At 39.1% G+C, this 27,748-nt stretch overlaps 1 protein-coding gene across 2 annotated transcripts in view; it reads right to left on the bottom strand.

The window, feature by feature from the left end:
• PLCG2 (phospholipase C gamma 2) overlaps window positions 1–27,748 on the bottom strand; it is a 183,977-nt gene that overhangs the window by 112,465 nt on the left and 43,764 nt on the right. For both annotated transcript variants that reach the window (XM_007476120.2, XM_001371741.4), the window contains exon 3: window positions 3,813–3,956. In XM_007476120.2, coding sequence (XP_007476182.1) covers window positions 3,813–3,956 — 144 coding nt within the window. The remainder of the gene's footprint in view (window positions 1–3,812; window positions 3,957–27,748) is intronic.

Genomic DNA, 27,748 nt, shown 5'->3' with positions numbered 1-27,748 from the left:
AACAAGGAAAGTCTTAACACTAAAAGGGAACTACATCTGCCCACTTCCCACTACATTTGCCTCACGGCAAATTCTTCTGTTCTTCCAACTACTCTAAAACTGCCTAAACTCACTCAAAAACCCAAAATGCTATCTGACTACAATCTAACTCTAATCCTTATTAAAATTGACTTAAAATTATTAAATATGTCTCCAAGTGAACACAATTAGTCAGCCTAATAGGGCAAAGGCTGGATGACAAAAGGGTAACCCTGAAATGGCCCAGAGTCCAGGCAAACAGCCTTAGATCTTTCTTCTCTAAAACTGTTCTCCGCCAAAGCTAAAGAGGGTAGGAAAACCTCTTTAGATGGTTTAGAGTACTAACTCCCCTGAGTAAAGAGAAAGGTCTGAGATGTCTGTCTTCACCAGAAGCCAGAGAAAGAGAGGGAGCCCGTCAGTAGCTCCCAAAAGCTCTGACCAGCTGTCAGAATCTTTTGCCTGATTCCCTCCTTCCAAGTTCTGATCTCATGCACAGCACTCTGCCTTGCCGGTATGCTCAGAGACACCTTCTTAAAGTTCTTATCTTATCAATACTTCATCAATAGATTTCCTCATTTCCTTACTACAGAATAGACCATTAAAGGAATTCTCACAGTTCTCTTCCACTATATCTTTATCCCCGCCCCCCTTACACGTTTGTCTAAAATTCTCCTAAGAATCATCTAGTTTGGCTTAATTTCATGAGAAGCTTTCTTTTTTTCCATTTTTTCCTGTATAGGGAATTCATAATCTTTTCTGTTCAAACACTTCAAAATCTTCCATTATGGTACATAATAATGTTTTTTTCAAATGTTTCTATTCTAAGCAACATTGTCTTTTGTTGTCATGTCTCTCCTGGTAAGAAGACCTACTCTTTGCTAGTTGATGTGGTTTCTGGACCCTTTTCACCTCTTCACTGAGATGATTATTTTCATTTGTTACAAGAAAACATACTATATGGTCAATGGCATCAATTTTATTCATTTTCCCTTTTTTAGCTTCAATAAATTAGTTAACTAGGGGGACCTGGTGCTATTGTAAGTATACACAGGGCTTGCCATCTGATTTCTTTACTTTCTTTGGATTTGTTCTTAATTTAACCTTTGTTTTAACAAGCTAATTGCATGCAGACTGCTAATTCTGAAACAACTCACACTTCTATAACTTCTATTAATTTCTGGTTGGTCAAATATAATAGATTTTATTTTTCATGATACTATTCAGCATATTCAAAATAATCCAACTCTTCTTAAAAGAAGTATTAATGACATACAAGGATGATTGAAGTTTCTGATTAATTCACAAGTCTTTGGCTTCAATTCAATATGCATTTATTAAGAACCTACTATGTGCAAGAAACCCTGGGAGGAAATGGGGATACAAAGACAAAAATTAAGAAGCCCCTCCCCCTCAAAAAGCCTATATTTTGCTGGGATTTTTAGCATATATGCAGATAAGTCTATATGGCAGAAAGTAAAAGGAGCAGTGGAGAGAGCAACTGCTAGTTGAAAGGGAGAGAATATTTTTATCTGGTCCCTTAGGGAAGACATCATGGCATAGGTAGTATCTGAGTTAATCCTTGAAGGAATATTGGGAATCCAGAATATTGGGAATCTGAAAAGCAGAGTTGACTAGGATTTCCATGCTTTGTTTTTCTATCAGTATCTCCAGTGCCTACCATAGTACTTTGTTCATAGCAAACATTTAATAGATTCTTTCTCATTCATTCATTCATTCATAGGAGAAAGTGTATATAAGAACATGGGGGTGAGAGATATCCTGGTAAGTTCTGAAAACAGAGCAATATCCAGGTTAGCTAACACAGATTTTACAAAGAGAAGTCATGTAGAGAAAGGTCAGAAAAGTAGACTGACACAAGACTATTGTTCAGTCTTGTCTGACTCTTTGTGACCCCATTTGAGATTTTCTTGGCAAAGATACTGGAGTGGTTTGCCATTTCCTTCTCCAAATTATTTTACAGATAAAGAAACTAAGGCAAACAGGATTGAGTGATTTGCCCAGGGTCACATAGCTAGTAAGTGTCTGAGGCCAGATTTGAACTTAGGAAGATGAGTCTTCTTGACTTTAGGCCCAGTGCTCTATCCACTATATCATGTAGCTGTCCACCAGATTGTAGGGCCTTAAAAACCAAGCTAAGAAGTTTTTATCTTATCTTTTCTAAAATAAATTTATTTTTTTCAAGATCATGTATCATTACAATTTTTAAACATTAGTTTTCTGATATTTTGCAATTCATGCTCTCTCTCCCTTCCATCCCTCCCCACTTCCAGAGAAAGCAAGTAATAAAAATTATATATATATATATTGTCTGTCATATTTCCATATTTTTATGTTGTGAAAGAAGACATATTGCTCATACTAGACAAAAATTTATGGAGAAATGTTATGTTTCAATTTGCATTCAGTTTCTGTCTGTTCTTTCCATAGCCTAAGTCTTATTTGGATCTTATCTTACATGTAAAGGGGAAACATTGAAGGATTTTGAGCAAATAAATAACACAGCCAAACTTGTGATTTTGGAAAAAATCATTCTGGTAACTTTGTAAAATATGGATTGGAGAAAGGAGTCCTCTTTTGCATCTTCATTTTTTTCTATGGTATTTCTTGCCATACTCCCATCCACTATGCTTATTTTCAAATAAATTAAGTTGATTTGGTCTTTGTAGAATTTCTTGACATTCATCATCCTTTGGAACAGATGCTGTAGCCCAGAAACTGCAATTATATTCAGGGTGGTCCAGTTGCTGGTGTTCATCTTGAGGACTATAAGGCAAGATGACTAAATATCCCAGGAAAGGATGGCCTTGGGCCCCAAGGAAACCAACTCAGCCAAATCTTTTTTTGATTTCACTAAGGAGACCCATGTGCCATGACTTCATTTAGCTACAACTTCTTTGTCTCTTCTTTTGCATTTTTAGCAAGAATGTTAATGTGGATTATGGTGTGGTTTTTCCAATACCATATTAATGCACATTATTGGATTAAAGTCTCATATTTAAGAACCAACAGTTAAATTAAAATTTATAGACTATCTGAAAACTGATTCTTGATATCCTCTGATCCCTTTCTCACAGGGAGTTATGTGGCACAATTAGAGAGAGTACTGAACTTGGAACCAAAGGATCTGAGTTCAAATCCCACTTAAAACCATTGTAACCTTCAACAAGTCATTTAACTCAGCTCTTTGGGCCTCAATTTCTTCATCTGTAAAATGAGAAGTTTGTAAAAAATGACTTCTAAGATCTCTTCCAGGGGAAGATCTATGATTCTGTGATTTTTTTCTGCCACTAAATCAGAAAGGATTACAAAGGACTGAAGAGTCTCATATTTTTATCTATTTCATGGGCTACCTTGGCCAAGAAATTCCTCACCCAATTACCCAACGAATGAGTAATAAACAGCTCCATACTTGGCTAGGTTGTTCCTCTGACTATAGACAATGGGACCAAAGGTGGAGCCTTTCAAAGGGGTAGAACAAACAAAAGATGTTTCTTCCTTGGTATTGGTTTCTAGAATTGAATGATCTTCCATGCCATGATGTGTCAGGGTAGGACTTTAAGGCAGATGATAATAGTACTGAAGATTTTAAAACACTTTCTTCTGGTAAATATCAAGTGTTTGACTATTTTATTTGCTACAGGATGGGAGAAAATACGGTGTCTTACTGATCAACTTGCCTAGAGAACTTTTTCCCCAGTCAGAGAATTAACTTAAGAAAATATGGCAGGTGGGATGAAAGGAGACAAGGCAGGAGAAAAAAAAAGGAAATGTACCTGCTAAACTCAGGGTGTTGAGGACAAACTGAGTGCCATAAAATATGGTGAAGCAGCAATCTTCTTTCTGGCGACTTGCTTTCCCACGTTCAAAGTCTTTTGAATTTTTCCCTGGACGGATTTCCTTTATCTCCATTAAGTCCACTAGAAGAGAAACAATAAAACTCAGCAAAAGTAAATTTCAAAAAGACAACTACAACATGATAAGTACAGCTAGATGGTAGAGTGGATAGAACGATGGCCTTGGAGTGAAGAGGATTTGGGTTCTAATCCTGCCTGAGGCATATATTAGCTCTATGGCACTGAGAAAGTTTCTTAACCTCTCAATCTCAGTATCGTTGTCTATAAAATGGGGACAAACAGGATTATTGAAAGGATTAAATGAGACAGTATAAATAAAGCACTTTACAAATCTAAGATATCATCATTATTATTCAAAGCAAAAAGGACATTGGCTATTTTTATATAATTATGAGGCAGTTAGGTTATTGTAGTTGACAGAGTGCTGGGCCTGAAGTCAGGAAAATTTGAGATCAAATCTAGCCTCTGATCCATATTAGTTATGTTACCCTGGACAAGTCACTTAACCTTGTTCTCCCTCAGTTTCCTCAACTATGAAATGAGGATAATAGCAGCCTCCAAGGTTGTGGTGAGACTCAAATTAGATAATATTTGTAAAGGCATTTAGCATTATGTCTGGCACATAGTAGGAGCCTTTAAAAATGCTTATTTCCCTTCTACTTCCCATTTATACATAATGACAACTCTAATAATTCACATCTGTCTGGCATTTATAAAGTGCAACTCTAAGAGTTAGGGCCAAGCAGGTAATATTATTACTACTTTACAGGTGAGGAAATAGAGACTCAGAGAAGTCAAAGAGGTAAATTCAGCTTCATCGGTAGCACTTAGATTTGGTGAGATGTGATTTGTGATTGGAATATAAAAATGGGAGGGTGAGATACATCAATAAGGGAATTTCATCATACAATAAATAAGGATGAATATGAAGAATGCAAAAAGCACAGACAATTAATAAAATGGCATACAAAGTCAGGGTTTAATTCTACATTTTGTTTCTTTGAATTTATTTTGTCAAATTGATCATGTTTTAAAATTTGAATTAATGTTATAGGGATAAATGTCAAATTCTCCATTTTCATTCAAAAAGTCAAGTACAAAAGTACAAGATGAAGTAAGCATGAATAGACAAGAGATACATGAAAAAGAGACCTTGGGTGTTTAGTAGATTGTAAACTCAATCCATATTAATAATATGGTGAGAAAAACAAAAAAAGTTAGAACTAAAATCAAATTAAGAGTAGCATTTTATATAGAACTTAGAATCAATAAGACCAAAATATATATTCTAATGGATTCTTTCCAGCTGCAATCATGTCACTTAATTTGAGTTCTCAGCAGCAGCATCTATAAAATGGGTATAAGAATGTCTACAGCAATTACCTCACAGAGTTGTTGAATTAAGTAAGGCATATAAAGTATTTTACAAACTTTAAAAAGTGATTTAAAAAATGTCAGTTTTATTACTAAGTCCAAAATGATGGAGATGCTCATTGCATTGTACTCTGTCTTGGTCACACCAAGGTACATTTTAGGAATGGTATTGACTAGCTGCAGATCAGGACTATTTTATATGAGGATGGATTAAAGAAACTGGGGAATTATGGTCTTCCTAAAGAAGACAAAACTTAAGCAAGACTTGAGAGCTGCCTTCAAGTATCTAAAAGGACTATCATATGAAAGAGGGATCAGACTTGTTCTCTGTAGCCCCAAAAGAGAGAAATAGAAACAATGAATGAAAGCTGCAAGAGTTAGAACTTAGTTTGATGTGAGACAAAAACTCCCAAAGAATTATAATCATATGAAAATCCAAGGTCTGCCTCCCTGAAGGCTGATGAACTACTTACCTGAATATTACAGAAGAAATTACTGTCCAAGTTGGCCTGGAGGACCCCAAAGGCCATTCCACATTTTAGGGATGTGTTAGCAGAGATTGGAGAGTAGGTAAAAGTTGAACTACAAATTCTCCAGAGTCTCTTTCAGTTCTAAAATTTTATGATTCCATGACTTATTTAAAGTTACACAGCTAGTCAGTAAGGAGTCAAACAAAGACTAAAGATTTCCTGATACTAAGACAAGCATCCCACCACATCTTCATATAGCCACTGCAGCAAGAATCAAGGACATGGGTCATTTTCATTTCCTTAACCACAAGTACTCACTTTACCATTTTTGGCTTTGGAGAAACTGAGGGTACCCACATTTCTCATATCCATGACTTTGCCCTGGCTGTCTCTAATGCCTGGAATGCTCTTATTCTTTATCTCTGCTTTTAGAATCTGAATTCCTGGCTTCATTCAAGATACAACTCAAATGCTTGCCTTCTGCAAGAGGCATTGCCTCCCATCTACTCTACATAGAGTATTTTATATGTACCCAACTATATCTTCCTCAATAAAATGTAAGCTCCTTGAGGGTGGGAATTGCTTTTACTTTTTTTTTTATCCTCAATGCTTAGCATAATGCCTAAATACTGATGACAGCCAGGATATCCCTCTAAAATCTTATCTTTTCCCAATGAAACATCCTTAGTTTTTTTTTTTCAAATAAATCTCAAATAAAATCTCTGATGCTCCTCTCATCATCCTAATCACTCGCCTTGGGAAACACTCCAATTTGTCGATCCCTTACCTAAAAACATGGCAGTCAGCATGCGGCACTAGCTTGCATTTGTGTCTTTGTTTAGATGGTAATTTAAGGCTTTCAAGGTACATAATATACATTGTTGACTTACATGATTCTCAAAATATTCCCATGAAGTAGGTACAATATCATTATCCTCACTGGTTAAATGAGGAAGCTGAATTTCAGAGAACTTAAGTAAATTGACTGTAGTTACATACTAGTAAGCCTCCAATGTGGCATTCAGACTTCTTTAGCTGTAGGAAGTAATCAGTCAGCTACAGAGTGTAATCTTCTCCAGGATACTGTTAGTCTTGTTCATGCCATCAAATATAATAGAGTAGTATCTTCTTACCTATTCATTTTCCAGTGGTCTTGGCATACACAAAGCCTCACTGACTTTCACCTGTTATCATCTCTTGTTCAATCCAACAATTTTCCTCTTGGCAGTTCCAAAGCAGAGCTTGGCCACCATTCATTTAGACATTCAACAAATATTTACTAACCCTCTGCTGTATACTAGGCACTGTTCTTGGCCATGAAAACATAAAGACTGATGTGATCCAAGCCCTGCTCTCAAGGAGTTTATAATCTAATAGAGGAAAGGTTGAATACCCTCCCAGGAAGAATCATCTTTACTTGCTACCTTGACATCATCACCACTCAACCACTTCTCAGTCCCTTGCAATCTGACTTTTTCATCCCAATTATCCTAGTGATGTTACTTTCTTCAAGGATACCAAAGATCACTTGAGTACTAAGCCACAGTCTTTTCTCAATTCCCATCCTGTCCTCAGTGATTGTTCAACAGCCTTTGAAACTGTTGACTGAATTTCTCCTCCTGGGCAATCCCTTCTTGGTCTCCATGCTACTGTTTTCTCCTGGTTCTCTTCATACTTATCTCAGTCTCCCTTTCCAGACCTTTATGCATTTTCCTGACTTCTTAATGTGAGTGTTCCACTAGGGCTCTGTCCTAGAGCATCTTTTCTTCTCTCTCTGCAAACATTTTCATGAAGGGCTCATCTGTTCCCATAAGTTCAATTAACACCTCAACATAAATGATTCCCATATCTATACATATAGATAGTTCTCAACATCTCTCTCAACATCTCAGTCATGCAATTGTCTGCTTTCTAGATAATTGCTCCAAGATGTCCCTTACAGATGTCAAAGTCAGTATTTCTAAAATAGAACTCCCTCCATCAAGCTTCTCTTCTTCTGTTGGGGATATCACCAAACACCCAGTCAACTAATTTTATCCCCTCAGAATCATACTTAGCTCTTCCTTCACTCTCACCCTCAATACCCAATTATTGTCTACATCTATTGATTCTGACTCCACAACAACTCTTGATCTCATTCCCCTTCTCAATCTGGTCACCACCCTAATTCATATTCTGTCTGAATTGTATTAAAAACCTCCTCACTGGTCTCTCTGCTTCCAAGTCTCTCCTCTCTCCAATCTATCTTTCACAACCTGACAAAATAATCTTCCCCAAGAAATGACCATATTACTCCCTGATCAAAAGCCTTCAATGACCCCCCATGTCCTAAACAATAAAATAAAAACTCTTTAACCTGGTATTTAAGGCCCCCTAAAATCTAGTTCCCACCTACCATTCCAACCTTGTTATATATTACTTTCCCGATGAAATATTCTCTAGTCAAACTGAACTACTAGCCATTCCCCAAGTTTAATACTAGATCGCCTGTTTCCACAGTCATACAAGCTATTCCCCAACCCTGAAATATGCCACAGCATCATCTCTGCCTCTCAGTGCCTTCTCCCCTGTCAAAGGGGTCCCTAGCACAAAAAAATTAGGAACTCTTGTATTAGTTATGATCTCTCCTGCCTCTTTTTTCCTTACACTGTACCGATTTCGGTCCTTTGTGATCACCAATACAATCCCCAGTTCCTAGCACAATGTCTAACACATGATCAACAATAACTACTTGATGATTTGAATTATATGAATAACTATAATACAAATGATCAATCAAAAAATATTTATTAAGTACCTACTATGTACCAAAGTGCTGAAGCTTAGTACAAGTGATGAAATATTCCCTTGCCTCAGTAAAGGACTCCTGTACTTATACTAGTGCATTCTAAGGCAGAATAAGATAACTATGAAGGCCATATCCAAGGAGAAAGTCATGAAAAAAACATTCATTAAACACCTAATATATGCCGTCATTGTGCTAGGTGCTTTATAAATATCTCATTTGATCCCCACAACAACCCACCCTGAAAGATGGGTGCTATATTATCCCCATTTTATAGATGAGAAAACTGAGACAATCAGAAGTTCAGTGCCTGAGGCCACATTTGAACTTCTTGACTCCATGCTCAGTTACCACCTCACTGCTTCTAATGAGAAATTTGAAAAGATAATCACTTATACTAAGGGACATCAGGGAAGGTTTCATGAGGAAAACTGGGGCTGAGAGGAAAGAAAAGATTTTTCAACAACTGGATTTTGAGGATGGGAGACATTCGATGTAGAAGTAGTACAAGTACATAAAAGCAATAATGCAGGATGAACATAGACAAATGAAGAGGTGTAGAATGAGAAGGCTTGAAATGTAGACTAGAACTGTCTTATAAAAGTCCTTGGATACCAGAGTGGGACATTTACCCTTTGTTTGGAAGACACTGAGTAAGGGAGTGACATGATCTTTAGGAAGATTACTGGGGCAATGTGGCCAGTGGATTGGAGATGGAAGAGACCAGATACAGGAAGAGTAGGTAACATCTCCATTGTTTCAACCCTTTGCAAGGCTTAAAAGTCACCAAAGATAAAGCTACTGACCAAGAGCTCTGAGATCCCTGCATTATAGGAAGTCCATTTTTAAAAAGATGCTCCCTCTCGCTTAGGAATTTGTTTTTAATTTTGCAATTAATAAAGGAGACCCTTTAAAATGTTATTGAGGGGTCTAGAATTTAAACTTTTATGCTATATTATTTCTCTCACTAATACAAGAGTTCCTAATTTTTTTGTGCTAGGGACCCCTTTGAGAGTTTAGTGAAACCTTTGAGTCCCTTTTCAATTACAGTGGAAACCAATTATATTTAAATACAGTTAGAAAAATATTAAAAGGCAAGTTCATAGATCCCAAGTTAAGAACCAGTGCACCAACAAAAGTGTGTATCAAAAAAAGCCATGAGGTCTCAAACAGTTTCATGTCCCCCAGTTTGAGAACTGAGATCATCCAGAGAACCTTCTGCCCTGTGGATCCTGGGAACATGTACAATGCTTCTCTCAAACTCTTGGTTAGGAGAGATGGTAGGACTCATAGTGGAGGTCTCAAAAGGATGTGGTAGCTTGAAATTAATATTTTAAATTCTTCATATGTACTGTGCTATACTAGAAGCATGTTTCCTGTTTTTAAAAGTAAGGTAGCTCAGCTGCAGAAAACATTACTGGTTCTATACTGTCTCCAGTCTTTCCAGAATATTCTCATTTTTTTCTTCTTTTTTTTGTCATTTTAAATAATGCCAATTACCGCTCTATATCAATGCTCTCAGGGTCTTTTTCTGTAGGCAAGGTCAGCCTCCATCCACCCTTGCTTCCAACTTCCTTTCTTAACAAACATCTCTTTGGTGACATCTTCCAATTCTGAATTGTGCAGAAGACTGTGCCCATTAACCCCCACCTACATCTCTGCTTTCATTTCCTCCTCCTTACCGCCTCTTCACTTGTGTGTTCCCATGACTCTACTCTTTCGACTCCCATTTCCTCTCTCCTCCCACATTTTACTTTGTGTCTTTTCTTCATGCTGTTCTCCACCCCTGGCAACAGCCTCCAACATCCTGTCCACTAGACCTAACTCATTTTAGCCAGCTCATGCCCCAGAGCTCCACTGTAAGAATTTCCCAAGGAAATTAAATGTCTATTTCATCACTATAGAAACACACAAGAGGGATTCAGAGAGAGAAAGGCTTGAATCACTCCAACTTCATTTAACCCTTGCTCATTTTCTTCATTAAGAAGGTATAGAAGTGTAGCATTGGAGAATCTTGGTGGGCATCTAGTTCAATCCATTCTTGAAGGAGAAAATCTGTCTTTAATGTCCCTTAAAAATGGTCACCAGTCCTGAAGCCTCCACCACTCTTTTAGGGTTTTGGGGGTGAAGAGGTATTTTATGGTGATATTAAAAGAGGAAGAAAAAAAAGAAAAGAAGAGCCCATCAATGAATTATTTTATAAAAATACAAAGAGGGTAGAAGGAAATTCAGGTGACAGAAACCAACAGAGAAGTGTTAGAATTATGATGGCAAATGTGAAATAGATTCTTTAAAAACCAAACTACCTATAGTGAAGTCATCAATTAATTTACAATCTTTTTTTCTATTCATTTGCTAATATGGAAATGTTCATATTTGTTGGTATTTATCAAATTCATAATACTGAAAGGGAATTTTTAAGACTCTAGCCTTTTTTCAGACTTCTTATAGCATTTTGCACCTCACAATTGTAATACTATGTTGTATAATTACCCAAAGTATATATTTTCTCTGCCTACAAAAATGTTGGGGCATTGAAAGTAGGAACTTGCCTTTTCTAAGTTTGGTTATTTTCTCCATTATCCTATACACAATAAGTGATTCATAAATGTTCATTATATAGTATTACTCTGCACACTGTAGCTGTTTAATAAATGCTCATTATTTCTGTTTTCCAATGACAAGAAACTTACTACCTCCAAAGGCAGCTGTTCTACTGTCTTGACAGCTCTAATTATTAGGAAGTTGTTGGTTTTTTAATATATCAACTCAAAACCTGTCTCTTTGAAATCTTCACTCACAGCCCCTAATTCTGCCCTCTGGGACCAAACAGAAGCCTAATCCCTCTTTCAAGAGAGTCCTTCAAGAACCTTCAGAAAGTTAGAGTGCCATCATCCCCTCAAAACACACACCAAGTCCTCAATTTTCCAAAATGGACATTTTTTGTTCCCTAGAACAATCTTTATCTGGTACCATTTCAAGTCCCCTCAACATCTTGATCATTCTCTTCTGACTATGTACTAGTTTGTTAAAGCCCTTCCCAAAATATGGTACCCAAAATTGAACACAATACTTCAGATGGGATATCACAAGGACAGAGTATAGTGAGACTATCTATCCACCATATTCTAACTATGCCTCTCAAAGCAGACTAAGGTCATATTAGCATTTTTGTCTCCCATGTCAAAATGCAATTAACTGAAATAGAGGTTTCAGTCTGCTAAAACTTCCTGGTTTATTTTATTTTTTTAAAGTCTTATGTTCCATCTAAGAATCAATACCGTGTATTGGTTCCAAGGCAGAAGAGCGGTAAGAGCTAGGTAATGGGGGTTAAGTGACTTGCCCAGGGTCACACAGCTGGGAAGTGGCTGAGGCCAGATTTGAACCTAGGACCTCTCTCTCAATCCACTGAGCTACCCAGCTGCTCCCTTTATTTTTACATAAACTATTTTTTTTTACTTATGACTCTCCTATTCTGTATCTGTGCAATTGATTTTTTAGCCCAAATATGATGCATTAAATTTAACGATAGTAGTTTCAGACCATTATTCCAGTATATTTACTGTTTAAAAAAAAAAACCAACCTATTACTTAATGTATTAACTGTTCCAACTTAATGTCATCTGCACATCTGCTAAGACTGACATCAACATTTATCCTAACCATTGATAAAAATATGGAACAGTGCAGAGCCAGGGACAGAGTCCTGTAACCAAGTACTAAAGAATTTTTCATTGACTCATCTGATTGACTTTAAGAGTTGAGTATAGGGGCACCTCAGTGGTTCATTGCATAGAGACCCTGGCCTAGAGACAGTAGATCCTGGGTTCAAACCTGACCTCAGACACTTCCTAGCTGTGTGACCCTGGGCAAGTCACTTAGCCCCAGTTGCCTAGTCCTTACCACTCTTCTGCCTTGGAACCAATACACAGTATCAATTCTAAACAGATGGTAAGGGTTTTGTTGTAGTTGGGTTTTTTGGTTGTTTTGGGGGGGTTAGGACTTAAATGAAGCTCTTAAACCTCTAGAAAAGAGGACTGCTACCTCCTTAAGAGAAAGTTACTATATCTGACCATGTTGCGCAGGACTCCATCAACCCCAGTCTAAGTCACACTGAACACTGCAACAGTAAATACCATCTCAGTAATCATAGTCATATTGTACAGCCCAAAGCCTGCCCTCCACTTAGCAGGCTGTGGGGACATCCCTGCTATTTCTGGGCAGGACAAAAATAGGAAGGACCATGTGGACCCTGATGATAAGCCAATCCTTGAACAACTAAGGAAGTTGCTTCCAACCATCCGGGTCACAAACGAGACTGAGTTTAGGGTCCTGAATATTTTGAAGGATCACAGATAGAGTAAGTAAAGAAAGATGCTGAAAAAGGCTAATTCGATGCGTGATTCCTGGAAATTAACCATTCAGCCAGCAAGAAAAGGAACTCAAAGACTTTGGGTTTTTCCTGACAGATATCAAAGAAAAACATTATCATTTCTCATATGTGTACAGCACTAGTCCAAATGCAGATTGAAGTGATATGTGTCTTGTTTCATGACATAACAAACAGGAAAATATGTATTATATGATAATATCTGTACAACCTATATCATATTACCTGCCTTCTTGGGAAGTGGGGAGGAGTGGAAAGGGGTGAAAGAATGAGAGATCTGGGGACATAGCTAATATTATTATGTTATATATTATATATAAAAATAAATGGTAACTCCAAAAAAATTTAATTTAATTTTAATTTTAAAAAATTAAGAAAAAAGAAATGAGGGCTAATAATTCATATTAAGATCCTTGTGGGCTACATGATAACTTAGTTTTAAAACATTAAAAAAAACCTGGCATACATAATCTCACTTCTATATGTCTCTCATTTGATCTTTACAATAGCTTTATGAGGCAGGGGCTATTATGGTCCCCATTTTATTGGTAGTGTTGGTATTGTTTCATTTCAGTAGTGTCCAATGCTTTCTGGTCCCATTCGGGGTTTTCTGGTAAAGATACTGAAGTTGTTTGCCATTTTCTTTTTCTAGCTTGTTTTACAGATAAAGAAACTGAGGCCAAATGGGTTAAATGACTTGCCCAGGGTCAATTGGCTAATAAGGGAGTGAGGTCACACTTGAACTTAGGAAGAGGAGTGTCCCTGACATCAGCCCATTACTCTATCCATTGTTCCACCTAGCTGCCCTTTCCTATTTTATGGTCAAGGAAATTGAGTCTCTGAGGCATGAGTCCTAATTCTAGGCTCACTGCTCTATCTACCACACCTAACTACATGCATATAATGTTTTCCAGGGAAGTAACAGCTTTGAGGCTAAGGAGAACACTACTTAAAATTTACCTTGTGGAACAAATACATGATGCTTTTATCAAAAAGCACCAGATTTAAAGTCTAGATCAGACATTCTTAATTCCTTGTACATCATGGATCCCATTGGCAGTCTGGTGCCCTTTCTGAATAATTTTTAAATGCATAAAATAAAATACTTAGGACTACAAAAGAATAATTTATAGAACCTACAATATGAGAAATTCTTTACAAATATCATTTCATCTTATCCTCACAACAACTCTGGAAGACATGCTATTATAATCTCCTTGTTACAATTGAAAGGAACAGAAGTAAACAGAATAAGCGGCTTACCCAAAGTCACACTCCTATTAAATGTCTGAGGCAGAACTTGAATTTGGATCTTCCTAGCTCAAGACCTAGCTCTCTATTCAATGTGACACTTATATGCCTAACTATGTTGAAATACAGTTAACAAAATATGTTTTGAAAGCAATTTATGGAAATTATTGAAACTAATTGCTGGCTAGTAAATCCAAACTCTAATCCTGGATCTGCTACTTGTTACCATCCATGTGACTTTGGGCAACTGTTTGCTTCTCTGTTTAATGAGGACACTGACACTGAAAAGAAAGATGCCAAACCCCATCGTCCCCCTCCACCAGGCTCCAGGGTTTAGGAGAAGCCAGCCAAGCCTTCTCTAGCCCCAAACCCAGATCAGTTCACTTTAAGTAATGTTTCTACAATGCTCAGGTCTTCTATTTCTAGAGAAAGATGCTGCTGGAACCTCTCAACAGGAAGAGTTGACTTATAAATGGCCACTGCCACTTAGCACTGAGTAAAAACCCACAGAAAAGGAACCACTAGGAACTTCCATTCCACTGGTTTTGAATAAGAGACTGTTGGACATTCTTCGGCTGCCTGCCAATTCAAGTTGTCTCAGCCACTGGAAACAGTCTTTAAGATGCAATCTTAATTAACATCTCCCTTGCTTTATTTTCTGCTATCAATTATCCTGAAAAGGCTCCTACCACCAAGGACCCACCCTTGTCAAACACACAATCAGGGAGTGAAGAAATTCAGGAACCAGAAGAAAGCTCCAAGTTTACTTACTTAGTTCAACCCCTCAGTTTTATGAAAAAGAAAAATGAGACTCGGGATTTCTGGTAAGTAAGTGTGATTGGAAAGCCCAACCACATTGGTGTCCAATACACAGGAATTTAAAATTTAAAGTTAAATTAACAGAATTTAGAAGTGGAAGGAATCTTACAAGATCAGCTGGTCATCACCACAACAGGTAAGTGATTTAGAACTGAAAGAAGCCCTAGAGACTAAACTACCTTCCTCACTTTACAGATTAGGAAAGTAAGCCCCATAAAGGAGTAGTGACTTGTTCAAGATCAAGAAGCTGAAGGGACTGGTGACGGTCAGAGAAGAATCTGGGGGAGCGTGATAGATATGTTCAAATATTTGGAGAGTTGTCATGTCCAGAATAACTCATCTCTATATCATACCACATCCTCAAAAATAAGACTCAGGGGCAACTAGGTAGCAGAGTGGGTACAGCACCAGTCCTGGGTTCAAATCAGGCCTCAGACACTTCCTAGCTGTCTTCCTAGCCTTCCTAACTCCAAATGCTTAGCCCTTGCCATTCTTCTCTCTTAGAACTGATACTAAGACGGAAGGGATAGGGAGGGAGGGAAGGAGGGAAGGAGGGAAGGAGGGAAGGAAGGAAGGAAGGAAGGAAGGAAGGAAGGGAGGAAGGAAGGGAGGAAGGAAGGGAGGAAGGAAGGGAGGAAGGAAGGGAGGAAGGAAGGGAGGAAGGAAGGGAGGAAGGAAGGGAGGAAGGGAGGAAGGGAGGAAGGGAGGAAGGGAGGAAGGGAGGAAGGGAGGAAGGGAGGAAGGGAGGAAGGGAGGAAGGGAGGAAGGGAGGAAGGGAGGAAGGGAGGGAAGGAGGGAGGGAAGATGGCAAAAGGGAGGGCAAAGGGGAGGGGAGGGGAGGGCTGCTCAGATGGCTTCACAGATTTTCCCATCTTCTCACAAATGAGATAGACAAATAGACATGTATATAGATAAATTTTCTTTTTAGGATAAATATAGATAAATATGTGAATGATAAATACAGAAAATAGTTGCAGCATTGTAAGTAGATTTGTATGGCTCAATTTCTTACTCTGAAAAATCAATGTTTTGGACCAGGTTATCTTTAAAGTCTCTTCTAACTCTTGACATCACATAGTTCACTAATGTGAAAAAAAGCATAAATGAGCTACTGTAAGCCACTGTCAAACCTTACAGACCAACAGGAGATCAGAGAAAAACAGTTCCCAAAATGAGACCATTCATTTGCCTTTGCAAATGTTTTTAACTGTGGTTAGCAACACAATGCTTCATTTCCCCAGAGCAAATAGTGCTTTGCAAACTGAAAGGGTGGGCAAGGGAGGCCCTCTCACAGTTCCTATTGAGGTGGGTTCAAAAGTAAGGTACTTCCTTTCTTTAAGAAAGTAGAGGGGGGGACAGCTGGGTAGCTCAGTGGATTGAAAGTCAGGCCTAGAGACTGGAGGTCCTGGGTTCAAATATGGCCTCAGACACTTTCCAGATGTGTGACCCTGGGCAAGTCACTTAACCCCCATTGCCTAGCCCTTACCGTTCTTCTGCCTTGGAACCAATACACAGAATTTATTCTAAAAGGGAAAGTAAGGGTTAAAAAAAAAAAGCTGGAGGTCCAAACCCCATATTCACAAACCTAACCCCAAGACACCAAGGAGACTCCAAGAGGCTGAAGCAAAATTACCCATGGAATAATAGCAACAGGGAATGTAGTGAGAAAGATGACTAAGATTCTGGCTGGCTTGAGGTCATACATCATGTTGTTTTTTTTTTCTAATACAATAAATTCCCTTTTTCTAACCCAAGAGTTGAGTTTCCATGGGATCCTGTTTGCGGATAAAGCCTCCATGTAGCAAGGGAAGCTAATATGTCTGCAGCTTTGGTTTTACTATGTGGACACTGGCTGAGAGGGCAATGGAGAGATTAATTGAATCTTATAATCTGTGAAGTGGGCAGGAAATAAAAAATCAACCAGCCCAAGCCACCCTTGAAATATCTGTTGATAAGCATCTCAACTTAGCCTCTGCTCAAACAAGTCCAGAAGCAGGGAGCTTGCTACCTCCCAAGATAATTTCTTCCATTTTGGAATATTACCAATGGTTAGGAAGTTCCTTCTCATATGAGCCAAAAGCTTTCTTGCTTTACAATTTCTACCCCTTTCTCTTAGTTGTATCCTCTGAAGTCTAGAAAAATAAGGCCTACTTTGTCATCATCACATGACAACCCTTCAAATATTTGAACATATCTATCATGTCCCCCCAAATTCTTCCCTTCTCTGAACACCCTCAGCTTCTTCACCTGATCTATGAATGGCATCATCTCAAAGCTCCTCACCAACCTGGTCTCCCCTCTTCTGGACATTCTTGATCTTGTTAATGCCCTTCCTAAGAATGGCATTCCCAGAATAGGACTCAATTCTCCAGATGTTTGATTGAGTCAGAGGGATCAGACTAGACACTGACGGCTTCTGTAGAACCAATTTCCTCTGGGGAACAGGCTGAGGGAGTCACTTATTGTTTCAACAATCATTCTCCTCTTGCCCACAGTAGATACTTAGTGCTTTCAGGATGAAAGAATAATGGAGGGAGGGAAGGAGGGAATGACTGGCTGATTTAGGAATCCCCTGGATTCATAGTAGGAAATTAATGGCTCTGGAAAAAGGATAAACATAAAAAAAAAATGGTCACTGTCCTTGAGAAATTCAAAACACAGGAAATAAACAAACCAGAATAGGAAAACATAGGATAATGGGAGTTAGAAGGACCTTAGGTTTTATAGAAACTGTCTAGTCAAGAGCTCTTTGCCTTTTTTTGTATCATGGATCCTTTGGTGAAGCCTATTGACTCTTTCTTTGAAGAATGGTTTTAAATGCATAAAATATATGGGATTACAGTGGAAATTGATTCTGTTGAAATATAGTTATTAATATATATTTTAAATAAGCTCATTGGCCTCAGGTTAAGATGTTGAGCTCTTGATCTAATACAATTTTTTAATTTTTAAAGAAGTGAGAAGAAGGAAGTGAGATCCAAAAAAAGGAATGAGACTAGGGCAGATAAGTGTCACAATAGATAAAGCATCAATCTGGGAGTAGGTAGGATCTGGGTCTAAATCGACTCTGGGACTCTTCCTAGATGTGTGGCCATGGTCATAGAAGAAGAGAATGGGGAAAGAAAGAAAGGATGAAAGGAAGGAAAGAGACTCATCCAAAGCAAATTAGTGATAAGAGTCATGATACAAAATTATACATCTACAAATGCAAATGAAAGCAAAAGGCACAAAATTAGGACATCAAAGCTGAGGGATAAATGAGTTTGGGCTATGGCAGAGCCAATGGGGAGGTACATCAGTAAGTCAGAATTTACTAAGACCCAAAGAGAAGTTTTTAGTATAACCCTACTAAAGGCAGAGACAGGAGCTATATTGATCCCTTTTCTTTTGAAGAGTCTTTGAGTGGTATCAACTCTCCATCACTTGTATATGAGTTATCAACCCAAACTGACAGGAGAGGACTTTTAAAAGTAACTGATACACTATCTGACCTATGATCATCGTCACCATAAACACATAGGGCCTTCTTAGATAACCGATGCACCTCAAACTGTTCATTCCTCTTTGGCTGCTGTGAGTTCAAAGAATATAAGCTTGCTTCTATTAGCCTGAATCCAAAAGAACTCTGCTCTAGTGAGACCAAATTCAGAGTACTCTACTGAGGTATGGCTACCACATTTTAAGGAAACATACAAACTGGAGTGTAGACTAGAAAAAGGCAACTAAGATGGTGAGAGAAACAAGAATCCAAGGCATAGAATTAATTGACGAAAGGATCTGGAGAAATTCAGCATCCAGAAGAGACGTCCAATTGGGAAACATTAGGGCAGCTTCTGGTACCTGAAAGGTATCTGTGGGAATAGGGAAAATTTCATTCTTTCTATTGGTGCCACAGGTCTTGGTATAGTGCCTGTTGGTGCTTACATGATGTGGAAGAAGGATAGAGTTGTTCTGCTTAGCAAGAAAGGACAGTGTACATTTGAATCTGTCCCCTTTCATGTTGATGAACCCACCATAGGAGGCAGCCAGGTGGCAAAGTAGATAGAATACTACAACTTGAATTAGGAAGATATGATTTCAGTCAATTTATTTAACCCTTCTGAGCCTCATTTTCCTCATCTGTAAAATGAAGAAGTGGGTCACCATAATATCTAAGGGCTCCTTTCTGACTACCATCTTATGATCTCTTTGACTTTTCTAGCCCATTTGGCTACCATCCCATTTTCTTCCTCCCCTTTCTTATTAAAATCTTGAAAATTTTCTACACTAGATGGTTCCACTCACTAACTACCTCCAACTTTGGGCAATCTAACTCCCACTGAGATTATGCACAACCTCCTAATTATTTAATGCAATGGCCTTTTGTCTGTCTCATTATCTTTGACAAAAACAGCTTTTGACATTGTAGACTATCTATTCCAATCAAATAATTTCTCTTTGGCTTCAGAGACTCTGCATTCTCCTGGTTCTTCTCCCACTTCTGTAATTACCCCTATGACTCATTTTTTTTTTCTTCCCATTTATTTAATTAACCTTTCTCTGAAGTCTTGTCTTTGACCTTCTACTCTGTACCCTCTTCCTTGGTAATCTTATTTATTCCTGTTGCTTCAACTATCATCTCTACACAGTTGAGTTCCATATCTATATTTCTACTCTTGACCTCTCTTCTCAAAAACCATTTTTCCCATTGCCTAAAGAACAAGTCCCCCAGGTGTCCCAGTAGCATCTCAAACCAAGCATTTCCATTAAACCTACCTAATTATCCTCACAACTTCACTACTTCCATCTCTAGCACCATTTACTCTGTTCCCCATGTTCATAACCTTGGGGATGGGGTAAGATTCTTCCATCTCTATCCCCTCCTTTATACACTAATTTACCAAGTCCTATTGCTTCCACTTGATAGCATCTCTAGCATTGTCTCCACTTTTCCATTCTTAATTATATCAGCTTAGGATAAACCCTCATTATCTCCTACCTTGGACTACTTCATTGCCCTCTTAGTAAATATTCCTGCTTCTTCTCTTTCCCAACATCCTTTATACAATATTACATAATAATCTCCCTTTACTTTAATCTGTTAGTGGCACTAATCTATTCAAAAATCTTCTGCCTCCTGAGTCAAATTCAATCTCTTGTCTGGTATTAAAGGCTACACCAAATTCTGCTAATGCCCTCTCCTCTTATTAAATTCAATTAACATTTACTAATTGATTGCACTCACTAGGCACAGAGAAAACCAAAGGCAAAGGCATAGCAGAACCCATCCTCTACAATATCTATATAAATAATTATTATAGAAGGCAAACTAAGTACTAACAACTGGGAGGATCACAGCAGGCTTCATGGAGGTACTTGAACTGAGGCTTACAGGAAGATGAGGACTTTGATAAGCAGAAATGATAAGGAAATGTGTTCTAGTCAGGGATGGCTTCTGTGAATGCCCAGAGAGGCAAATGGGGTGTAGAGTTCCCGGAATAATCAGTGCCCAACAGCATTGTGCCTATCTCCCCCTTCCAAAGAGGAAGAGGCAGGCGTGAGCCCTGTGCTGCTGAGGCAGTCTTAGAGGCCGGAGTCAGGGAAGAGAAGTGAAATACACTTCAGGAAGGACTCTTAGAAGAGGGCTAGCCTCTTTTGTGGTAAAAGCTAAATGCACCCAGACCAAAAGAGCAATAGAAAAAGTTCTGTTTTTTCTAACCACATCAAGGTAAAGACCTAGGCCCAGACCCAAACCTGACCTCTATTCGAAGATGCACTTGCCCCTAGGAGAGGCAGGTATTGTGCAGACTGATGAGGGAGAGAAAGTAGGTAATGAGGGCAACAGCCGAGTAGACATCCTGGCTGGAAATCTTGAGTTTTTATCACTAGAGAACTATAAAAACACTTAGCAGGAATGTGTGATAGCGGTGTCCAATTGTCTGAAGAGCTATCAGATAGAAAATGATTAGACTTACTCCCTTTGGCCCCAGAAGCAAAAAGGGGTGAAGGGTAGAAGTCACAGGCGAGGCGAGGGGAAACTTCCTACCATCAGGGTCCACAAAGAAGAATGTGCAGGGGTCCCCCTCCCTTGGAGGCCTTAGAGCAAAGGTCAGGATGGCTATGCTGGAGATTCTTGTTCTGTATGGCTCGGGACATCTCTCCCAGCTCTACGATTCTGTGAGATGATCACCGGAGTTGGGGTTAGACTCCTTCAGAGCCACCCCAAGTGTAAGAGATGGGGTGCACCCCCAGGCCTACGTCCCCCTCATCACACAAAGGCTTCTCTTCTGGCCACGATCGCCGTGGAGGTGGTCTGCCTCTCACACACTTAATAAAATAATAAAAACCAGACTTTCTGGATCTAGACAGGTCTGGGGAAAACGGGGCAGAAAAACTGCTGACACTCCTCCCCCCGAAACATATGCATATGGGCGCAGGCACACAAGCACACATACACACCCTCCAACCTAAAAAAGCCCGGTATTGTTTCAGAGATGGCCAGAACAGGAAATCTGGCCTTGGTAAATTAGCGGTTCCTTTGCTCTTTGTTCCTACTGAAGAGAGGAAGCCTTCAGTGAAGCAGTTAGAAAGGCCACATGTGTTCATCTTAGCACCTGACCACAGAAACCAATCTCTGAATACCAGGCCAAAAAAGGGAGTTAGTCCAGGGCACCACAAAGTCCCAAGGGCCAAGGCTAAAATAGGCCCTACCAGCTAGAGAGAAAAGGCCAGAAAAACAGCGTCTAAGCCAGTTCAAATAGGAGACCACTCAAATCCCTGCTTAGGGTTTTAGCCCAATCCTTAAGCAGGAAAATACATTCTAGAAGCATCTGCTTAGTCAACATTAAGCAGGATGATGTAGAGTTAAAAACACTGAATTTTGAGTCAAAGGACCTGGGTTCAAATCCTGGAAATGTCACTTACTACTTGGGTGGTCTGAAATAAGTCATTTAAATTCCCTAAGCCCCATTTTTATCCAATGTAAAATGAAAGAACTAAGATCTAAGATTGCTTTTCAGCTCTGAATATTGTGACTCCTATGACCTGTCTGGTTCAAAGCTAAGGAAGTCCCCTTAGACCAAGAGAAAGCCCCAAGCTCTGTAGAAGACAGTGGAGCCAAGCTTAATCTTAAAAAATCCCAGTCTTATTGAAGGATGTCTTAAGAGCAGATGTCATCAAGGAGCTAGCTTTGCTTGATATGTAGTAGATGCACCAATTCTCCATTGGAAACTATGCAAAAACCTTTGTCATTCCCTCCCTCCTCCATGCTCGGTGACAATGAAGAGACATCTCTAATGGCGGTGCCTGGTCTCCAATGGTCTGCTAAGAATTGGCATCATCCAACTACTCTACACTGGCTCCAGCCCAGAAACAGCACAAGCCATTTCCTGAAGGGTGGATAATGCAGCTCTGTGGCTCTAGAGCCCAGCTTAGTGACCACAGAGAGGAATGGGAGGAACCACTGGGCTGCCAACATAATCCAAGAGGAGTGGGTGGATCAGGAAGCTTTGAAGTACCATTCCCTACTAGCGGCAATTTCTGACCCTCATGCCCACTAGAACTCCTAAACCAAACTGGTTTCCTTTCTTATAAAAATGAGTTAGAGAGAGACATGCTGGCACCAAGCACTCTTTCTGTCTCTTTAAGCAGATTTGACTGGCACAAGACTATTCTATTTTTTTCTGAGGGATGAATTCTTTCATAAAGGGAATTCCCAATGAGAAAGCTCCCTTGCCAATGTAGATGGTCTTCATCTGAGAGAGTTAGAGTTGTTAAGGACCCTGAGAAGTTAAGTGATTTGCCCAGGCTCACACAGATCAATTAGTCAATAAGCATTTATTATGTACCTACTGTATGCTCAGCATTATGTTAACCTTTGAGGATAAAAAGAAGGGCAATAGAATTTTATCAGAAGTGATATTTGATTTCTAGTTGTGTGACCCTGGAAAAATTACTTAACCCTGATTGCCTAGCCCTTGCCACTCTTCTATATTAGAAATAATACTAAGTTAGAAGGTAAGGATCAAAATAAATAAATAAATAAAAGCAATATTTGAACCCAGATCTTCCTGACGCTGAGGAAATTTTATTACCCAGTATACTATCCTGCCTTCAGTATACTTGGGTAGAATGGAGTGGGAGTGAAGGAAAAAAACCACCCCCAATCTAAAAATCCTATCTATAAGAAAGGGAAGTCATATTCTTCAGTTAATATCATAGACTCTAATGACTTTTACTAGGACAGTGTGGCCAAATGAGACATTTGTCTAGACTTCTAGGGACTCAGAGGTCTGACTCTGCTACCTTTTTTCTTAAAACTGTTGGTTTCTGTCTTAGTAATAACTCTAAGTAAGAAGGGCAAGGTCCAGACAAATGGGGTTAAGTGACTTGCTCAGGACCATACAGCTAGTAAGTGTCTGAGGTCAAATTTGAACCCAGGCCCTCCTGACTCCAGGCCTGAAGTTCTATCCACTATGCCACCTAGCTGCCCCTGACTCTGTTACATTGAACTTCTCCAAGCCTTGGTTTACACATCTGTAAAATCAGGATGAAATTTTACTCTAAATGTGGCCACACAAAGGTGGCAATAATTTGCCTCACATTTCTAAAAAGGATTTTTAAGATAAAATGCATTCTCATTACTAATTCCTCCCTCTTACAAATGCAGTATGGTGGTGAACCTGAAGCAGAAAGCTCAAGCAGACAGAACTCAGAATAACATTCAAGTCTCAAATTTCTTCCCTCACGCAGAGCCCACAGTCATTAGAATTTGTGAACTTCTGTCTGTCTGTCTATCTATTTGTCTGCCTTCCCTTTTCTCTTGGGAGAAGTGTGTCTCTACTCTCCTGATCACCTCAGACAGCTCTCCCTAACCCCACAGTCTTGCAGACCAGACCATCCTATACAACATTCCTCACAAAATGTCATCCAGCCTCCACTTGAAGGCTCCCATTGGCGGGGTCTGCCCACTAAAGCATCCTCATTCCTTAGAGCAATCTTCAGTCTGTCTTTACATCTTAGCTCTACTCTTTGGACACAAGTGTAACAAGTCTGTAAATGGCACAGCCAATAAATAGTGGTCTGGAGTCTAGAAATGCTCGATTGTTCTTCAGTCATTGTTCCATTGTGTCTGATTCTTAATGACCCCATTTCAAATCTTGGCAAAGATATTGGAGTGGTTTGCCATTTTCTTCTCCAGTTCGTTTTATGGATGAGGACACTGAGGCAAACGGGGTTCCGTGACTTGTCTTAGGATCACACAGCTACGTAAATGTCTGAGGCTAGATCTGAACTCGGGAAGATGTTTTCCTGACGTCAGGGTCATCCCTCTACCCACTGTGCCACCTGGCTGTCCAAAAATCTTCAAATCTAGCCCAATACACTTACTATCTACATGGCCCTGGGCAAGTCACTTTAGCTCTGTCTGCTTCAACTTCTTCACATGTAAAGTGGGGAAATAATGGGTTGTCATGTGGGTAAACAAGTTAGTATTTGTAAAGCCCTTTGTATACCTTTAAGGTATCATACAGATGCTAGCTATTGTTATTGTTGTTCTTAACAAGTTCTTAACAAAGTATAACTGGAGAGAGCACCAGACTCAGAAAAAAGCAATTCCCATTTCAGATACCTACTAGTTGAGTCATCCGTGCTAGTTGCTTCTCTGTGCCTCAGTTTCCTCATCTGAAAATGAGGGGGTTGGACTCACGGGCCACTAAGGTCCCTCCCAGCTCTATATCTCTGATCCTATGTTCCCCAGAAGAGCAATCATGTCCCATCCCACCCCTCAACTCCTTCAACTGATCCTCATGTTGTACAGCTCCCATCCCCTCTCTAGCCAGGCTCCAGATATTGTAGGACCAGGACGGAGTCCACTGAGTCTGGCACCCCTTCAGTTCCAAACACAGAGTTGCTATTAATGTAGCCTCCCATCACATTAGCCTTTGTCAGGCAGCTGATTCACAGTGACAAAGAAGTGTACAACAACCTTCAGGTCTTTTCCCCTGAATGAGAATCTAGCCAAGCCTTCCTCCTCCAGCACATGTTCAGCTCATTTTTTTAACCCAATTGAAGGATAATACATCTATATGTTCAATGTCACCAGCATGGACAGAAGGAGGAAAAGAAAAAGAACATTAAGGAAACATTTTTAAAATCCAGAGAAGAGGAGAAGCAAGGCAGAGCTGAGAGTCTGTTAAGTTTAATACAGATGTTAAAAAAAAAAGAAAGCAATACATAATAGAAATTCATTGTTTCATATATCATCATCTTTTATTTTGGTATTCAGAAATAGTCATGCTTATTAATGTTTATCAAGCTCATAGGAAAGGAAAAAGGAAATGAAAAAGAAATGAATGAATTTCATCCTTCTAATAATAATAGCCAACATTTATATAGTGTTTATATTACATATTTATATATAATTACATAAATAGAGCATTTATATATGTGCCAGAAAAATGTGCAAAGTTCTTTACAGTTATTACCTTATTTGGTCCTCACCAACCTGAGAAGCAGATACTATTATTATCTCCATTTTACAGATGAGGAAACTGAAACAGAGGTTAAGGGACTTTCCCAAGGTCACACAGCTAGTAAGTATGTGAGGCCATATTTGACCTCAGATCTTCCTGACTCAAGGCTCGGCAATCTATCCACTGCCTGGTATAGCAGAGAAAGGTATAACGGGCAAATTACTTAACTTGTCAATGTCCCCAGGAAGCTCTCTACAAGTTATAGAGGAGAAGGAAATATTCTTATCCCAAGAGGGGAAAGGGGAAAATATCAAAATGATAGGTCCATGCCAAGTGGACCAATATATAGATATAGATATACATGCACTGAAATGTCTATATATATATATATATATATACACATCACATGTACATACATGCAAACATACAGAGAGAGGTATATGGTACATATATGTGTGTGCATGTGCCTATGTCTGCACTTTCTTGGTTGGCCCATCATTCTAGTCCATCAAAATCTCTTTAAGTCTTTTTTTTTTAACCCATACCTTCTGTCTTAGAATCAATATTGTGTGTTGGTTCCAAGGCAAAAGAGCAATAAAGTCTAGACAATGGGGGTCAAGTGACTTCCCCAGGGTCACACAGCTAGGAAGTATCTGAGACCAGATTTGAACCCAGAACCTCTCATCTATAAGCCTGGCTCTCAATCCACTGAGCCACCCAGCTGCCCTCTCTCTTTAAGCCCTGAATCCCAACTTGTTAGCTCTTGTTCCCAAACCTCTTAACATCTACAAATGTTATCCCATACACCTTTATTTAAGCCATTAACCAATCTACAGGCTATTTTATAAAGCATCCACCATACGTCTGGCACTCTTCAAGGTACTAGGGATACAAAGGCAGTCCCTACCCGTATAAAAGAATGTTGACTAGAACAGAGCAAATGGCAGGACCAAAATGTACTTCTCTCTAGACCTCCCTCCTACTGTATTATGTTTGAGTGGATCCATGGTTCTGTGATCTCACCAAAGAAAGTATGGGTAAGAGAAGATAGTTGCCAAAGATGGTCTCTAAGATCTCTTCTGGGTCCAAATCCAGAATCTTCAGACCCCTCCAATGGCACAGATCACAAACTCACTACATCAGGGGGATGAAATGCTGGATTTGAAGTCGACACAATCTGAGTTCAAATCCTGCCTTAGAAACTCTGGGCATATCTTTTAACTTCTCCCAGCCTCAGTTTCCTCATCTATATAATGAGGCTAATGATAGCAGTGCATACGTAGGGTTATAGGGACGATCAAATAAAATGACAGAGAACATTCCAAACCTTAAAGAATTATGATAATGCTCAATATTATTATTAAAATACATTGAAAATCCTAAAGTACTTAAGTAGCAAGAGTAGTAAAAATAATAGTTGTAAAAGTAGTAACAGTAGAAGTAGTTCTAATAGCAGGAGAAGAAGTATTAACCACATACCCTCTTATAAGTTTCCAAAGATTCACCTAAAGCTGGCGGCTTTCTTCTAGGGGTATCAACATTGCACTGATCATGTTATCCTCAGCTGTCGCTACATGAGCCTCCTTCCTCCTTTTCCTAGGTAATATCTTATTCCATTGCCTACATACAAGTCACTGCTGCATTACCATATATTCCAGCCTGAGCATCATGTATCTCCCCATCATTCTTCGGATTACCTGCTATTTCTGTTCTGTGGAGATGGCAATAGTCTATGGTTGTCAATCACACTATTACCAAAATAACATTGGTATTAAAAAGACTGGGTTGGATGTCAGGAGAGCAGCTTTTAATCCTTGAAAGCATGGTACAACGTCCCAAATGCCATCCAACCTCCCTTCTTCCTTCTCATTTCTGGGCTCAAGCTATTGTCCATTTGCAGTACCTACCTCGGTCACAGTATGGACTCAATAGATAAACTCAAAGGACTACCTAGCCAACTGAACATCATTATCTGGAGCAGCAGCTCTCAAATATTTGAGTCTTAGAATCCATTTACACTCCCAAAAAATACTGTGGCCAAAAAGCTTTTTAAAATATGGTTTATAATGATTGATTTTTATTATTGATATATTGATAAATATTGATATTGTACCACATGTAGAAATTACAGCATCTTAGGACAATTATAAAAAGTTTTGACTTTACAGAAAAGAATCTCTTACTATCTAAGCCCCTTATCAACTATGGGGAATCCCTCTTTTGTTTAGACTCTGATACTGACATCTTCCATGGTGGTAGTAAATACCTTGCATTTTACGCCTGACATGAAACTGATAACAGGACGTCTCTGTCGT

This window comes from Monodelphis domestica, chromosome 1 (assembly GCF_027887165.1).
Source record: "Monodelphis domestica isolate mMonDom1 chromosome 1, mMonDom1.pri, whole genome shotgun sequence".
NCBI lineage: Eukaryota > Metazoa > Chordata > Mammalia > Didelphimorphia > Didelphidae > Monodelphis > Monodelphis domestica.
Note: the sequence above shows the minus strand (reverse complement) of the source record. Positions and strands in the feature narration are given on the sequence as shown.